At 36.8% G+C, this 18,112-nt stretch overlaps 1 protein-coding gene across 8 annotated transcripts in view; it reads left to right on the top strand.

Annotated features, from left to right (window-relative positions):
- The first annotated feature begins 681 nt into the window (after positions 1-681).
- The window catches only part of ECT2 (epithelial cell transforming 2), a 71,250-nt gene continuing 53,819 nt past the window's right edge, over positions 682-18,112 (top strand). For 4 of the 8 annotated variants that reach the window (XM_066347514.1, XM_066347513.1, XM_066347509.1 and 1 more), the window contains exons 1-13: positions 682-826; positions 1,523-1,643; positions 4,300-4,451; positions 5,310-5,389; positions 5,495-5,587; positions 6,941-7,123; positions 8,119-8,208; positions 9,326-9,433; positions 12,737-12,810; positions 13,500-13,630; positions 13,772-13,887; positions 13,987-14,049; positions 15,797-16,019. In XM_066347514.1, coding sequence (XP_066203611.1) covers positions 4,322-4,451; positions 5,310-5,389; positions 5,495-5,587; positions 6,941-7,123; positions 8,119-8,208; positions 9,326-9,433; positions 12,737-12,810; positions 13,500-13,630; positions 13,772-13,887; positions 13,987-14,049; positions 15,797-16,019 — 1,291 coding nt within the window. In that variant the 5' untranslated portion in view covers positions 682-826; positions 1,523-1,643; positions 4,300-4,321. The remainder of the gene's footprint in view (positions 827-1,522; positions 1,644-4,299; positions 4,452-5,309; positions 5,390-5,494; positions 5,588-6,940; positions 7,124-8,118; positions 8,209-9,325; positions 9,434-12,736; positions 12,811-13,499; positions 13,631-13,771; positions 13,888-13,986; positions 14,050-15,796; positions 16,020-18,112) is intronic. The other 4 variants (XM_066347515.1, XM_066347512.1, XM_066347510.1 and 1 more) reach the window with 3 other exon arrangements.

Below are 18,112 nucleotides of genomic sequence, written 5' to 3'. Positions count from 1 at the left end.
TGGCGCTGGTGAGCAGGACATCAGGAAGCAATTTACTTTCACTGCAGGAGATTCTAGAATCTCCTGATATTTTTACATTTGTTCAAATGCAAGCTTATATTTTTAAAAAGTCCGAGAAATACTAAGAACTTATTCTAATCATCCACGAAATTCCCTAGACCTGAGTCCAGTGCTTAAAGTATATATCAGGATTTAAATACACGGGCTACTGATTTAAGGGCCATCTGCACAGCCCCGGAGTTACCTCGTCCCTGGCCTGGCTATGCCAACACCTTTAACCCAATTGCTAAAGCAGAAAGAATTCCGGCAGAAAGATCTTAACAGATCACAGCAATCACTGGGGAAGAATCATCTATGGAGGCACTGATTTCGTTAGAGGATTTGGTGGCGCTTAAAAAAAAAAGTGGGAGGAGAGGAGAATCCGCTCAAACTTTCCTCAGGAAAGAGGATGTTTACTGAGCAAACAAGCGGTTGCCAGAGACACACCTGCTACTCCCCCAGGGGAAGCCTAGGAGCCACCACCACCGCCACCTTCTGGCCACATCCGGGCACTTCTCTCCAAACTGACGTCGGAACCGTTGGTTTATTTGAAACACACGCACAACCAATCAGTGGGCGGAGAGCAGTGACCTATCGCCGCCCCTCTGGAGACTCCAGCCTATGGGAAGGAGGTTGACTTCACGCGCCAATCCGCATGGCTTTTAGAGAGAGAGGCTCCCTTTTTGAATCGGCTGTGGCTGCCCCCAGCGAGGAATGGTGGTAACGGTGAGAGGAGGAGAGGAGTAGGAACCTGAGGAGGTGGCGTTCCGGGCGTGTTTTGAGAGTGGTGAGGACTCTGGGTGTGGGTGTGAGTGGGGAGGTGGCAGAGGGCTAGCGTCCCGGCGGCAGTGGGCTCCTTTGCTTGTGTCCGACAGCCCCGCCCCGGGGACCGCGAATTCCGGGGCGCCCCGGCCGCCGCGCTCCCGGCACCTGGGCCGGGATGTCCGTCCAGTGGGCGCCCGAAGGCCGCCAGGTGGCTGTTGTTATAGTAATTAAATATATTTCTATATATATGGAGAGAGTGTATATATGTATATATATTTATATATATATATGAAAGAGTTGGCAGACTTTCATTTTTGATTAAATATATATTTCTATATATTTAATTACTATAACACTATATTACTACAACAGCCGTGAATCTTCGCCGCTCACTTGGTTAGTTATGTCCTCTGGAAGAGTGGGTGAAGGGAGGGAGCCGGGAAGGGGTTCTCTGGGGGCCGGCAGCTGCACCCTTTGTGGGCTTATCTCGGAGGACGTAGTGGTTTCACTCCGGGATTCTTGGGGTCTCCTCTGCGGGCAGCTTCGTTGTTTGAAACGCTAGGCCTCTCCGGCTCCCCACGCCCCTGCGCCAGCCTCTTCCGTACGGATATGTTTGTCAGTGGTTAAAAGCGTAGCCTCTGGAATCAGGCGGGGTTTAAATCTCGGTTTTATAACTCACAGTGTGACTTGGGGAAGTTACTTAACTTTTCTGTTCTAGATTTCTCTATCACTTGGGGATGATAATAGTACCTGCCTCTTAGGATTGTTGCAAGAGATTAAATAAATACAAGCAAAAGGTTTGGAACAACGTCTGCCACATATTACGTGTTAAAATAAATGTAAGTTGTTAATCATGATGTTATATATTATAGAATGTTATCAATATTGTTGCTGTTGTCGTTAATACCACCAGCAGATCCAGTATGGCATTTAGCTCCTCCATCCTGAAAGTGGATTGCCTAAAAAAAAACTAGAAAGAAACCAAAAGTAAATACTTGTTTAAATGACAAGTTTATCTTTGTGTGAAAAGAGACGTGTTATAGTTAGTATATTTAGTTCTTTCGGAATGTTTTTGGATGAGAAATAAGCTATATAGGTTTATGAACAATGATTCTCTTGTGTTTGTTTTATAGAAACTTAATAGCATACAGGAATAAAAAAGTAGTTAATGTATTTCAGTTTATATCCAGACTTATATGTTCTATCATCAGTTTGTCATGAAACTTTTCTTCCTAAATTTTAAAGCTGTTTTGGCAATAAATTGATCCTATACAGTATAACCAAAGTCAATTTTTTTAATCATCTGTTTTGGTGGTCTTGAAGAAGAAATGAGAAAACTAAACTTCTGGTGTTTTTGATTTATTAAAATCTCCCTCCATTTCTTAAAGCAGGTTAGTTCATCTCTTGATTTTTTAAAAACATTCTTTTAAGTTGAGTGAGTGGAGTCATGTTCAGAGACTTAAAAAAGAATTAAGGTCTAGATAGAATGCATCATGAGTTCTAATTTAAGACTTATTAACAACTATTGAACTACTTCTTTGGAGAGCCTTAGAATAGCAACTGACATGGATATTTGGTAAGAATACTATAAGAAATGTCCACATTGTGAATATTACCTGAGAATTAATTATTGTTACTCATTTTAGGACATCATGTATTCAACTGGATTTGAGTCCTGTTATATTTTTTACTGATGCTTAACCTTTTAAGTGCAGAGCTTAGACTGGAAGTTGAGTTGTCTGTCTTGGAAGTGTGCACCTCACAGTTGTGCTTAAGACTATTATTTTTTTTTTTTTACAGAGACAGAAAGTCAGAGAGAGGGATAGACAGGGAGAGACAGGAACGGAGAGATGAGAAGCATCAATCATTAGTTTTTCGTTGCGTGTTGCAACACCTTAGCTGTTCATTGATTGCCTTCTCATATATGCCTTGACCGCGGGCCTTCAGCAGACGAGTAACCCCTTGTTCGAGCCAGCGACCTTGGGCTCAAGCCAGTGAGCTTTTTTGCTCCAACCAGATGAGCCTGTGCTCAAGTTGGAGACCTCGGGGTCTCGAACCTGGGTCTTCCGCATCCCAGTCTGACGCTCTATCCACTGCGCCACCGCCTGGTCAGGCTTAAGACTATTATTTTAGTGTACACATCTTCACACTACTTAGTGTCACCATCCAGAAATGATGCTAATGACACCTTACCGTTTCTCCAGTAGCATAGTTTACTGAAACTATTACTTTGTTAAGAATCTGGTGGATGGTACTTGTATATTTTATTAATCTGAAAAAGTAGGAAAGGATAAAATAGATAAGACATGTACCTCCAGGTAATCATCTAGAGATTCAAGATAATAAACTTAAATAAAACTCCCATTTGAACTGATGAAAATTTAACTTTTTCTTTTTTCTCTGTCCAACTTTTCAACTTGTAAGTCCTAGAAATCTGAAAAAAAAGAAAAAAATTTCATAGTCTAGAGTCATATTGACTCTAATCCATGCATAACTGTCTTGTTAATTCTTTTAGAGGAGAGACATTTATAAGGTAATTAATATGAAAATACAGTTAAGGTAATTAATAAGAAATTACAGTTCAGTTATACATGAGAAGTTCAAAGAATTCATCTGAGAAGGAGTCGAGTGGTGGTTTGGAAGTTGACAGACATGATAGGTGGAGAATTGAGCATTGTTAAATGCAAGTGGGTGTGGAGTCAATTGTGATGTGTTGGAAGGATGCTGAGAAATGCGTTGTGGCTGGAGCATATGTGGACTGGGGTTATAATGAAAGGAGATGAGGCTGAATAATCTGGTCAACTAGGCCAGGGTCAAACTGCATCCTGGATGGTGAAGTTAGACTTGGTCATAAAGGGAGGGGTGCTTATGGAAATTCTAAGTAGGGAAGTGATACGGTCACATTTGTTTTTAGGATCATAGCCCTGAAATCCTTGTAAAGAGCCATGTCTGCAGAAACTGGTTAGAAGCTGTTCTCTTTGAACAGGTGCCCACTGTGGCATTGGGTATCAGGAAGACGGACGGGTCCTAGAGATACTTGAGATGGGATTAATAAGGATTTTGGGGAGGGTGACTGAGGTAGAGAAAAGAATAAGAATGGATTCAGTTTTTGATTGGGATTATTTTGGGGATGATAGTATTATAAATAAATATATTAAGAGAAATAGGTTGGTTGAGGGCAAGATGTCTGAGAGGGAAGTAGAATAATATTTAAGAATACTTTCAAGTGTTCATTATGTCAGGTAATGTGCTGAGTACTTTTGATTGTTATTTTTACTATATTCCAATAAGCTGGGTATTAGTATCTATCTTTATCTTATTGAAGAGGAAACAGGTTCAGTGAAATTGAGTTACTTTTCTTTAGCTCAATATTAAAAAAATGGGTAATGATGCTTTTTATAAATTCTAGCTTAAAGGTAGAGCCTCTAATACCTGTTTTGCCCCACAGTCGTGTTTGTTTCATGTATTTCTATTCAAATTTATTTATTTTTTTAGCCAACTTAAACGAGTACAAACAATGGCTGACAATAGTGTATTAACATCCATTACGGGGAGTACAAGCTTGGCAGACTCTTCCATTTTTGATTCTAAAATTACTGAAACATCTAAGGAAAACTTATTTATTGGACCTACTTCCTATGTTGAAGGTAAATGTGCTTTGATATACCAAATCAGTATGTTAATCCTAAACTTACTGACTAGGGACTCTTTTATGAATTAACTGTAACACTGTTAAGCTAGAGTATAGGTATTCAGTAAATATTTGTTAGCATAATCTCCTTACACTATGAAGATTTTTTATTTTTGTTTGGATTAATGTTTTCCAAGTTTGAAGGGGAAGTTATCTTGTTGGATATTGCTTTTTCTGTATGTGAGGGCAATCCAGCTGCAACATTATTAGCTAGACTGTATTCGTTATATCTGGTTAGGTGAAAAGATACTTCTCTTACCCCACTATGTAACTGGATCTTTTCTAAATTTACATGCGCTGTTGAAAAGGATGACAGTATAAGACAGTGAATGCTTTCTTTGGTTAGGAGGAGTGCTGATTTTTGTATTCTTTTGTACAATATATTTTCCTTAAAAAGATGTGTCCTAAACTTAAAAAATTTTTTTTTCATTGAGAGAGGGAGGGAGACAAAGGAGAGAAAGAAAGAGAGGGGGAGGGAGGGAGGGAGAGAAAGAGTGGGAGAGAGAGAGAGGCTTCGACTTGTTCCACTTAGTTGTTTCATTTAATTGTTCACTCATTGATTGCTTCTTATATGTTCTTATATGTGTTCTGACCTGGGAATGAACTAGGTGGACACTTTATTTACTGAGCCACCCAGCCAGGGCCAAAACTTTTAAAAATACACTGGGAATTAAGTAATTTTAATTTCAGAGACTGTTAATGTTCTCAAAGATGGAAAACAGATATAGCCCCCCAACCCCAAAAAAGAATTAGGAACTAGTGATTTTGATGTTAACCCCTGATAAACATATTTAAATAATTTTAATTTTAATAGAAGAAATGCCTCAGGTTGAGACAAGAGTGATATTGGTTCAAGATGCTGGAAAACATGAAGAACTTATAAAAGCCTTAAAGGTATGAAGTTTTAGTCTAGGTTTTTTTAAAGGCTATTTTTCTTCCATCAGTGTATAAATAATTTTATAGTTTTCTTAATCTCATACTTCAGTCTCTTTTCCACAGACTATTAAAATAATGGATGTCCCTGTTGTAAAGATAAAAGAAAGTTGTGCTGGGAAGTCGGATGAAAGATTAATTAAAAGTGTTGTTAATATGGTAGGTAGGTCAAGCATTTCGTTGCATGTGGCATGCTGCATCACCCTTGCTTGTTTCTGATATTCCACTTGTGGTGACTGGACTTGAATTAGGCACAGGGTAGATTGTGCACTCTGAAGCTAGATGAGCAGGGACAATTTTATTTTTAAAATTTGAGTGTTTCTGAAACCCCATGCTATAGCATATGTTGCAAATAATGAAATCCTTATAAAATAATTTGGCAATGTTGAATTTAAATGACATGTTAAATTTTTACAAAGATCTGAGACTTTTCTTTTATCTTTTCTCATTAACTTTATATTTATTCTAAACTCTTGCTTTATTTCCAGAATTATAAATCGCTCTTGACAATCATTCGGCAATTTGCAAGGACATATGAAATATATATAGTTCCCCATACCAGCTGTAATAGTTTGTGAGGGCTGCTGTAACAAAATACCAATACATTAGGTGGCCTAAACAACAGAAATGTATTTTCTTACAGTTCCTAGGGCTAGAAGTCTAAGGTCCCTCTGAACAGCCCCATTGTCAAAAACACATTCTAAGGTAAAGGGAATTAGAGTTTCAAAATGAATCTTGGGGGTACATAATTCAGCCCATCATATCAGCCTAGCAAATAAAGCCTAAATAATTTACCTGTTCAGAATTTTCTTTTAGATGGTTCTTTTTTGTTACATGTAAGTCATACAGGTACTTTAATATCTATTCTCTTTCACAGCTGTACCGTATAAAGTGGTATAGTATAAACAATAACTTGCCTTTTTATATACTACGTTTACTATGCTGCAACTACCTACGTATTTCACACCTCTCTCTTATTTTCCTCACATATACTGAAATAATTATGTGACTCTGCATCCTTTTTGTGGATAGTAAAGGCCATAGTATTTTTCTGTTTTTCTGTTTTTCTGAAGACACTTACTTTGTCCATGAAGGAACCATATGTATGGTATCATTTTCTTGGCCAGAGGAAAAAGCAATAGTGGATATCTTTCTAATGCATCCTTCTATCAATATGTGTATACTTAAATTCATCATTTTTTATTACACACATACCTCATGATTTATAATGACTACTAGGTCAAGTCAGAAGCTTATGTCTTTATAATAATCAAATTTTTAAGATCTTAATGTAGATGGAGATCTGTATACATAAAAATACAAATCAGCAACTAAAATGGCTTCTCACTATTAAGTATAATGCTCACTACTTACTATATGATTTAAAACTTAAGTTTTCTATATATAAAAAATTTAAAATGTTAATATTGAATTGATATTTAGGTCTTATTTAAAGAGATATGAATTAATTTTATATAAATTTTATTTCTTTAATTCCGTAAAAAAATCAAGGAAATTAAAGTGCCCTTTGTAAAGATGGAATCAGTGGAAGAATATGAAAGTTTTGATTCTCCAGAATTTGAAAATGTATTCATAGTCATGGACTTCCAGGACCCTGTCTTTAATGAATTATATAAGACTGATTGTAGAGTTATTGGACCACCAGTTGTATTAAACTGTGCACAAAAAGGAGAGGTAAGAAGAATATACTTTTATTATGAATTTTCAAGGTTAAATTTTTACTAATGAATGTTCTGAGTATTCATAAGCAGAAAAATTCCATTAATTGTTAAAGAGTATGAAATATTTAGGATAGGAATAGTGGTATCTATTGTAGTTCTTTAATTCTTCCTATTGTAACTTTTAGTTGTGAAAACCTAAGACCTTTGACAGTAATAAAAACTATATGTTATATATAAAAGTTGTAGCAGAGTTAGTCCCTATTTGGTTTTATTGCTGTCTTGTCATTCTTAAGTTTGCCTTATTTAAAATCGCTTTTGTCATTGTATTTTTGTCTTAGATACCAGTAATAAGCACATGATAGTCTTTAATTCTCGCCTTTGATTGAGAAATGCTGCTTTCAGAAATAGAATAGAATTTTTAAAGACTACAATTAAGAAAAAGAATCTTCTTGCATAATGGTCGTAATTAAATATACGTATATTAAATAATTCAATATATATATTCTCATTCTGGTATGTGTGTGTGTGTGTGTGTGTGTGTGTGTGTGTGTGTTAAATTGGTTAAATGATTTACTGATTACCTTGATTATTTGAGCTCAAAAATTGAAGGCTTATTTCTTTTAACTGTGTTATATACCTAGTATTTATAAATAGCTGACATTTTAACTTGAATTGGAAGCATTTATAATAATTTATGGAGTCAGAAATCTTTCCTTATTAATAACCATATGTGATAAAATAAGTTTTGGAGCTAAGGGTGTGAGTATGTTTATGTTTAATTTCCAAATTGTAAAGTGTGCTTAGATTATGTGTATCAAATATGATTTGGGAGTTGTGGGAAGTTTTTTATTGTAAAACTTAATCCGTTTTTTGCATATTAAAAAATGCAAGGAAATTTTTGGATTGGAACAGTTTGGCAAGAAGGAAAATATGTTTAACTTGAGAAAGATGTATTTTATTTTAAAATACATTTTTAACATAGATTTAAAGTTGTTTTTTATTTTTCAGCCTCTGCCATTTTCATGTCGTCCCCTCTATTGTACCAGCATGATGAATCTGGTGCTGTGCTTTACTGGGTTCAGGAAGAAAGAAGAGCTAGTAAGTATTTTCAAACACTCTATTAAAAAAATATTTTTTTCCAGCAAAATAAATGGAAATTGGCATTTTTTTTTGATAATTGTGTCATGGTTTTATTTTAAAAGTTTTGAAGGAGAAATTACTGTGACTACCAGATTTCAAATTTTGTGAAGAAACATTCTAAAGAGCCTTATATAGAAACGAATATTATATCTAGGATGCCTAGCATATAAATTAACAGAAATTTCATAACTATTTATTCTGTTTGAACTCTTTTTATTTGGTATCCTATCAGCCACATTATATGAAGTTTTAGTTTATACATTAGAATTTGTTGCTATATAAGTTTAGCTTTAAAGTATTATCACCTAGAGATTTCATAGGAACCTTTTTCTTTGATTTGTAAAATTTTCTGTGTTGGGGCTAATGAAGAATTGCTCTAATTTTGTGGGAAGAATCTTGGTGTGATGTAATCTCATTGTTAAAAAAAAGTGGCCCTGGCCGGTTGGCTCAGTAGTAGAGCGTCGGCCCGGCGTGTGGATGTCCCAGGGTCAGTTCTTGGTCAGGGCACACAGGAGAAGCGACCATCTTATTTCCCAACCCTCCCATCCCACCCCAACACTCCCCTTCTCTCTCTCTCTTCTCCTCCCACAGCCATAGCTCAATTGGTTTGAGTGCATTGGCCCTGGGCACTGAGGATAGTTCCATGGAGCCTCTGCCCCAGGTGCTAAAAATAAAAATAGCTGAGTTGCAAGCATGGCTCCATATGGGCAGAGCATCTGCCCCAGAGGGGGGTGCTGAATGGATTCCGGTCAGGGCACATATGGGAGTCTGTCTCTCTATCTCCCCTCCTCTTAACTTGGAAAAGAAGAAGAAAAAAATAATATATTTAGGCTATATGAAAGTCAGTTTAAATAACTAGGTTTTGTGTGCTCGTCTTTACTGGCTTATCACTATATATAATTTTGCATGAGCCAATAAAAGCAAATGAATATTTTATTGACATAAAATTGATATCTTTGTGAAAATCCCTAATGTGTGCCTTATAAATAAAAAGTATTCAGTAAATGCTAAATGAATGGTAAACATAGTTTAAAATTTTAATTATAAAGTTAATCTTGCTTAATTTTCTTTTGAGGTCAGATTGGTGACATTAGTCCATCACATGGGTGGAGTTATTCGAAAAGACATTAATTCAAAAGTTACACATTTGGTGGCAAATTGTACACAAGGAGAAAAATTCAGGGTATGTAAACGTGGGTATTTTTGTATATTTCAATGTAGCATCATTTGGGAATGGATTTATAATAGCACTCGCATCTCTTTTTCCTACAATTTACTGAAGATCAGGAATTTTTTGCTTTGTGCCTGGCCTATGGTAGTGCAGTGGATAAAGCATCGACCTGGAACACTGAGGTCGCCAGTTCGAAGCCCTGGGCTTGCCTGGTCAAGGAACATATGAGAGTTGATGTTTCCTCCTCCTCCCCCCTTCTCTCTCTCTCTCTCTCTCTCTCTCTTTTCTCATCTCTCTCCTCTCTAAAATGAATAAATAAAAGTTTAAAGGAAAACAAGTCAGAAAATTTTTGCTTTATGTACTTTTAGTAAAAGTTTTATGGTCTAAGTTTTAAGGTGGTCTTCAAAAACGAGTAGGATTCTGGAGATTGGCAGATGGGTGGCATTTTAGGCAGATGACTAATATTAGCGAAGGTTATTAGGAGCATTGGTGAGTGAGGGGGTTTGCAAGTGATGAATAGATAGTTCACTCTTGTCTAAGTAGTTCACTCTTGTCTAAGTATTTTTTAGGATTAAAATCTTGGTTTAAGGTTATACTTGCATATATATCTTAGGTAGAGTACATCTGTCTGTTCCCACTCTCCATGAGTATACTTATTGTTTATGTAGCAAATGATCATTTCAGTGTAATATTGAATTCCTGGGAATTCATACTTTCTAATTCATACCAAAGTTTTTATTTACTTAATCAGATGTTTTTCTTCTGTTTTTTTTTTGGGGGGGGGGTCAGTTTTTTCAAGGAAGTAAACATGGAGAAAGGAGAAATAAAATACAGTAAAGGTGAATTTACTCTATTTCCCCATGTATAAGACATACCCTTTTAAAAAAAATTGAGGTCTATAAACTGTGTGTGTCATATACAGTGGTTGTAGATTTTTTTACTTGCATCTCGCTTTTTCGCGCTTGTTGTCTTTGTGCTCATTGTTTTGCACTTGTTACTGGTATATTACAGTAGATTACATTTTACCATGTTCTTCCCTGAAATGGCTCAGAAAAGATTTTTGTACAGTGCTGAATTCAAGTTAAAAGTGATCTAGTTTGCAAAAGTGAATGGAAATCGTGCTGTTGAACATAAGTTTGGTCCTCCAACTGAGAAATCAATCCGAGACTGGCTACGGGAAGAAGAAACCTTACTGAAAACACTATGGCAGAAGAAGGCCATGAGAGGCAAGTCAGCGAAATGGCCTGATTTAGAGAGGGAATTGAGGATATGGATCGAAGAGCAAAGGACAGTTGGAATTTCTGTGTCCACAAAGATGGTTCAGCATGAGGCAAGAATTGCTGATGAAAAGGAAGTTACTGATTTCAAAGGAAAACAAAATTGGTGCTTCAGGTTCGTGAAATGGAATGGACTAAGCATGCATACACGCACCAGACTTGCTCAAAAGATGCCTGAAAGCTATGAGCAGAAGGTCCTGGAATTTTGTTTTGTCATTCAGTGTCGTAAGACACATCAGTTTGAGTTGGGACAGATTGCAAATATGAATGAAGTCCCCCTTCAATTTGATATCCCAAGTAACAGAACTGTTGATAAGAAGGGGGTGAAAGCTGTAACTGTGAAGACAAGTGGACATGAAAAGAGCCATTATACAGCTGTTCTACCTTGTTGTGCTGACAGAAACAAGTTGCCTCCTATGCTGATTTTCAAACGCAAAACAATGCCAAAAGATGACATTCCTCAAGGAGTGATTGTCCACGTTCACGACAAGGGTTGGATGGATCAGGATGGGATGAAGATCTGGTTTGAGAAAGTTTGGAGAAGGGGACCAGGTGGTCTCTTATGCAAACCTGTCCTATTGGTGCTTGATCATGTCAGGGCACACAGAACAAAAAACACAGAGACAATTGCTGCAGAGCAAAAAACAAAACTTGCCATCACACCTGGAGGTGACATCCCAGCACCAATCACTTGATGTCAGCATGAACAAACCTTTCAAAGCTGCCATGAGAAATGAATGCAACCAATGGATGAAGTCTTCTGGGGACAATTTGACATCAGCAGGAAGAGTGAAGAAACTAACTATAGGAGAAGTTTGTACCTGGGTGAAAAGATCCTGGGATAATATCAAGATTGAGAATGTTGTCAAGTCATTTAAGAAATGTGGCATTTCAAATGCCATAAATGGAACTGAGGACAAGGCAATATTTGAAACAATGATTTGTCATCAGACACAGATGACAAGCTAATGAGTGGGAGTTTTAATAGTGATGAGGAGTTTTATGAATTTTATGATAAATAAAACGAGTTCAATAATTTTATGTAATACATTTTTATTTTTCAAATTTTGGGCCCCCAAATTAAGGTGTGTCTTAAACATGGGATCGTCTTATACATGGGGAAAGACAATAATCAACTTCAGAGATATATTTATTTAAAGTAAAATAAAGAAGTGATTTAGCCTGACTAGGCGGAGATGCAGTGGATGAATGTCGGACTGGGACATGGAGGACCCAGGTTCGAAACCCTGAGATTGCCAGCTTGATCTTGGGCTCACCAGCTTGAGCACGGGGTTGCTGATCTTTTTTTACAGAGATAGAGAATCAGATAGAAGGATAGATAGGGACAGACAGACAGGAAGGGAGAGAGATGAGAAGCATCAATCATCAGTTTTTCGTTGCGACAACTTAGTTGTTCATTGATTGCTTTCTCATATGTGCCTTGACCGTGGGATTTCAGCAGACTGAGTAACCCCTTGCTCGAGCCAGCAACCTTGGGTCCAAGCTGGTGAGCTTTGCTCAAACCAGATAAGCCCACGCTCAAGCTGGCGACCTTGGGCTCTTGAACCTGGGTCCTCCGCATCCCAGTCCGATGCTCTATCCACTGCACCACCTCCTAGTCAGGCCGGGGTTGCTGATCTTATGGTTGCTGGCTTGAGCAAGGGGTCACTCGCTCTGCTGTAGCCCCCCAGTCAAGGCACATGAGAAAACAATCAATGAACAACTAAGGTGCAGCAACGAGGAATTGATGCTTCTCATCTCTTTCCCTTCCTGTCCCTCTCTCTGACTCTCTCTCTGTCTCTGTCAAAAAAAGGAAGAAGTCATTTGGACATCATAGGACTTGGTTTAAAGTTATTTAAATGTAAGTTGTATGATTGAAAGAGTTTTCTGTTAGTTTTCCTTTATATTATGTTACAAAGCAGATGAACAATGATCTACAACTAAAACTGCAAAGAAGTATGTATATAATTGTTTAGAACTTTCATGAATGCAGTTATTTAAAGTAAAAATTAATAGTAATTCATGTTTATATTTTTAGATTGCCGTGAGCCTGGGTACTCCTATTATGAAGCCAGAATGGGTTTATAGATCTTGGGAAAGGAGGAATGAACAGTAAGTGTTTAAAAATTCAGTAGTTTATTTTGTGAATTAAACATGTTATCTTATAAAGGTAAACCCATGTGCCCAAATTTGTAGATAGTATAGAAAAATGAACTCAGAGTTTTGGTAGCTTAGGGAATAAAGGGAAGAAAGAATGAAGTTATACAAAACATTATGAATTACTGAAAATTGGAAAACATCTATGGTTATCTTTGGACTTGATCTTGTGAAATAACTTTCATAAATACTCTAAAATTATTAGGTAATAGCGTAATGCATCTGGATATTTGGATTTTGTTCTGTTATTTTCTTATTTTTGGTGTTTCTGGTTGCATTTTAAATGGTGATTGCAATTCATAACTTTTTTAAGCTTTCCAATCTTGCTGTTGTAATACTTCTTCATTACTAAAGATTTCATAAAACTAGAACCGACCCTGGAATACACATAAAATTTCATGTACAGAGCAGGAATTTGAATCTTGCGATCAGATTTTGTCAAATTCAGGATGACTGAGGACACATCAGTTTTTTTAAACATTTTTTAGTTGTTAACATGTTAAAGTTTTTGTTAACATTTCAAGACTAGATGTAAAGTATTTTGAATAAATGTATTATACTAAAACCTTGAAAATTATAACTTGATGTACTAATTTGTTGAATTTAAGTTAACCTGGTGCTAGAAGAATGTATTTTGTTTTTAGGGATTTCTGTGCATCAGCTGATGACTTTAGAAATGAATTTAAAGTTCCTCCATTTCAAGATTGCATTTTAAGTTTCCTGGGATTTTCAGATGAAGAAAAAACTAATATGGAAGAAATGACTGAAATGCAAGGTAGAATTTAGCATAATTTAAAAGTTTTATATAAATATATTTTATCCTGCACTCGTACCTAATGACTTCCTGGTGAATATGCCTCTAAAAATTTGGGTTTGAAGGTTGTTTGCCTTATTTATGTCTGTCTGCATTCTTTAGGAGGCAGCCATTTACCAGTTGGAGATGAAAGGTGCACTCATCTTATAGTTGAAGAGAATGTAGTGAAAGAACTTCCATTTGAACCTTCAAAGAAACTGTATGTTGTGAAGCAAGAGGTAAGTAATTTTAAAATGAAATTGGTTTTCTAAAAATATTACTATTGGCTTTCCTGATAAGTTGAAATTCTTAATTAAAATGTTCTTTTTTTCACCTAGTGGTTCTGGGGGAGTATTCAGATGGATGCTCGAGCTGGAGAAACTATGTATTTATATGAAAAGGTATGCTTTTTTTTGTTCTTTAGTTATTCTGTGAATTTGTGTGAAGATAACATTTTTTTTTTATCCAGAAGATATATAGTTAGAACACAGGTCATCTTTTTCATTATGCTTAGGAGTTTGAGAACAATTAGATATTGAGTAGTAGTCAATGTCTATTTAAGTGAAAGCACTGCTTGTGATGGATATTATTTGAATTTCTTATTTGTCTTTCTGTCAAATGCTTGGTGATATTATGAACAATAATATCTTTATTTTTAGAAACTTAAGGGAAAGATAGATATGAAAATAGTTACAGTGCGGAATTATATATGCTGTAATTGAGTAATGTATTTTAACCAGCCTCTTTCTGAGAGAGTCAGTGAGGATTGAAAAGAGCAAATAGCCTGACCAGGCGGTGGCGCAGTGGATAGAGCGTCGGACTGGGATGCGGAAGGACCCAGGTTCGGGACCCCGAGGTCGCCAGCTTGAGCGCGGGCTTATCTGGTTTGAGCAAAAAGCTCATTAGCTTCAACCTAGAGTCGCTGGCTTGAGCAAGGGATTACTCGGTCTGCTGAGGACCTGCGGTCAAGGCACATGTGAGAGGGCAATCAAAGAACAACTAGGGTGTTGCTGTGCGCGGCGCAAAACTGATGATTGATGCTTCTCATCTCTTCGTTCCTGTCTGTCTGTCCCTGTCTATCCCTCTCTCTGATTCTCTCTTGTCTCTGTAAGAAAAAAAAAAAAGAAAAGAGCAAATAAATATTGAGCCAACTTACTAGGCTATTCTGATAAGGACATGCTAGTTAGATAGCAGGTGGGAGTGGGTATGAAAGCTTGGAAGTATGTTAAAATAGCAAACAGTTTAGCATGGCTTTAGAAAAGAATGGGGGGGGGGGAGGCCAACAGATAAAGCTTCCTAGGTGATTTGCCTGAAATCTGTGTACTCATTGATCAATGTCACCCCATTAAATTTAAGTTTTGAAATAAAATTTAAAAAAAAATTAAAAATAAATAAAGCAGGCTTGCTAGGTGGGTAGAAGTAATATGTTGAAGTTTAGATTTTGTCCTATAAGTATCGGTAGCCATTTATAAGTAAAGAGAAAGATAGCATTTAAAAAAATGACTGCAATAGTAGAATGTAGGCAAGGAAAATCCTGCCTTCCTTCTGGATCTTGGTGAAGAGTAGTATTATTCACCAAACTGTGGCGTAAAGCTCTAGAAGCAGGTTTTAAGGGAAGATTTACTGCAGTTTGGGATTTAATAATTTTGAATAGAATATTGAAGATGAGATGTGGATTCGTTGTGTTTCTATAAAAATCTAAACAGGTACTAGTCTCTTCAGACTCTTCTCAGTGTTAGGTTCTTAACATAAAGTTTAAAAAGTTGCTTTAGATATTAAGAGAGAGTTCTTAAAATCAAGTGTTATTTGACAAATATTGGAGAGCACTGTGTCCAGCCCTGTCTAAAGGCTAGAGATTCAGCGAACAAAATATGAATGGTTCCTGCTCTCTGGGGTTTACTTATGGCCTGATGGGCGAATACAGTGAACAAGCTTACAGATGAATATGTAGCACTGATAGTGTTATGAAGAACAAGAATTAGGTGCTAGGGGTTTGACAATTATAGTGGTCCCTTGACTTATATTTCATGAAGTTGTAAAATTATTTTGCAAAATCTAGGTTTTGTTAGTCTTGTAAATATATATTTTTTTCCTGTCTTTTTATAGAACCATGGAACTGAAACTGAGTTTTTGTATTCTTGATTGTAGGCTACTACACCTGAGCTTAAGAAATCAGTGTCACTGCTTTCTCTAAATACTCCAAACAGTAATCGCAAAAGACGTCGTTTAAAAGAGACACTTGCTCAGCTCTCAAGAGAGACGGACCTGTCACCTTTTCCTCCTCGTAAGCGGCCATCTGCCGAACATTCCCTTTCCATAGGATCACTCCTGGATATCTCCAACACACCAGAGTCCAGCATTAACTGTGGAGGTAATGCAGATTAAAAAATTTGTCTTTAAAATTTAGTGGAATGGAATGATTCTTCAAGTATAGACAAATCTCTGCTAGAGGGAATATCAAAGGCTCTGCCTTTAATTTTGTTCCAGCTGGGGAGAAAAGGCACATGAAAATGCTTCCCTTTACTGACTGCTTGCTGTAGCTAAGTGTTCTTTATATTCTATGTGTTTATAAGATGGGTTTTATTTGTTCCATTTTCCAGATTACTAAACTGAGGTTAGAGAAATACCGATAACTTCTTTAAGGTCACACAGCTAGACAGTGAGGGATTTGTTCCAAGAGCAAGTTCTTAGCACGTTAACAGAGATCACAGATGTATTATGGGGAAAACAGGTACACTGAAGTCAGGGGAGGGTGAGTTCACTTTGTTCTCAACTGATACAAGAAAGCTACAATTAACTCTTCTCTGTTCATGTTTTTTTCCATTCAGCACCCTAGTATGATGTGTTTTCTAGATTTAAAAAACAAAACCTCCCCTTGATCTCATGGTACTCTCCACTTCTCTCATTTCTTTCTTCCCTTTCACAAGAGTACTTTTCAAAGAACTACCTTGATTTGTTGTCTCATTTACTTGCTTATCATTGTCTTTTCAACGCATTCCAGTTGATTTCGCCCCCCTGCAGCTTTGGGGGACAGTTTTAATGCAGTCAACAGCATTCAACACATGAAAAGCTACTTATTCCTGGACACATTTTTTTCTCTTGGCTTTACTCATTTCTTTATCTCCTTTGCCTAGCTTCTCTCTCCAACTCTGAATGTTGATTGCTATTTCTGTGTTGTTTCTTCTCTATTTTAATTTTCCCTTTATTATCTCATTTAATTCCATAACTTTAACAACATTTATATGCTGATGACTCCAAAATTTGTCATCTTCCCTCTCCAACTCCCTGCTTCATGCCTCCTTTTCCACATCTTAAACTTAGCATAATCAACTCAGAACTTTTGATTCTACCACTCTCAGCGCCATTCCTTTACCATCCTTTATCAACCTTTTTTGGAAAAAAGCTCTGAGGCAACTGCAGTGGTCTCTCTAAATCCATTTTTGTCTTTCTACATGTAGATATTACAGTGGTCTCTAAAACTATATAAATTATATCATGCCACTCTGTTTAAAGTCATTTTGTAGCTTTGTATTACCGTAGTTTCTCTGTAATTCTTCCTCATTTACCTCTGACATCATGTGGTTTCATGTTCTCCAGTGATACTGGAAGCTTTAGTCACACTCTCTTTGTTCTTTGAATATTTCTACTACATTCACAACTCAGGAACATTGTACTTGCTCTCTTTGCCTTAAGGAAATTCTGCTGGGTTCCCTGTGAAGCTCAGCCCCTGCTCCGCCACTCCTTCCTACCAACCCATCGCCAGTAGTAGCTGTCACGGTTGGAGGTTATGTTTTTTGTTTACTTGTTTTATTTGCTTCACCAGAATGTAAGTTTTAAGAGAAAAAGAACCTTGTCCATCTTACTCTTTGCTTTATTCCCAGTGCCTAGCATAAAGTAGGTTTTCACTAAATAGTCGTGAAATGAATTGAAAGTTATTTTAAGGTAGGCCCGGAAAACTGAGATGGATTTCAGAATATAAGAGGAGCAAGAAAACCACAAATTAAGTTTTTAGGGAATAATGAATAGGTTGGTTTGCTTGGAGTATGGGGGAGAAACAGTTGACTAGAAAGATTAATTAGGGCCTACTATTAGAGGATTTTGAAATCAAACTGGCATGTCTGAACTGTATACTGTCATCAGCGAGGGACTTTAAAAACTCTTGAGCAGCAGAGTAATTGAGTAGGAAATTTGTAGTGGATTATTCTGAAGAATGATTAGGAGGAAGGCAGTTTAGAGGTAGCCAGACCATGAAGAAATCTATAGTGGCTTGGGCCACAAGGTGATAAGGCCCTGAACCTTCTTTCAGGAGGGAAAGAAAAGACGAAGCTTTGGGGAAATAATTGGTCTAATGGAGTAATAGGAGGGGAGTAAGAGGAGAAGATGGCAAAGTATTAAATGGAAGAAATGTTACCTTGCAAAAATAGGTAGTTTATATTTTGAAGGAACATAGTGCGAGTTTAGAGA

The sequence above is a fragment of the Saccopteryx leptura genome, chromosome 8 (genome assembly GCF_036850995.1).
Source record: "Saccopteryx leptura isolate mSacLep1 chromosome 8, mSacLep1_pri_phased_curated, whole genome shotgun sequence".
Taxonomy (NCBI): Eukaryota; Metazoa; Chordata; class Mammalia; order Chiroptera; family Emballonuridae; genus Saccopteryx; species Saccopteryx leptura.
Note: the sequence above shows the minus strand (reverse complement) of the source record. Positions and strands in the feature narration are given on the sequence as shown.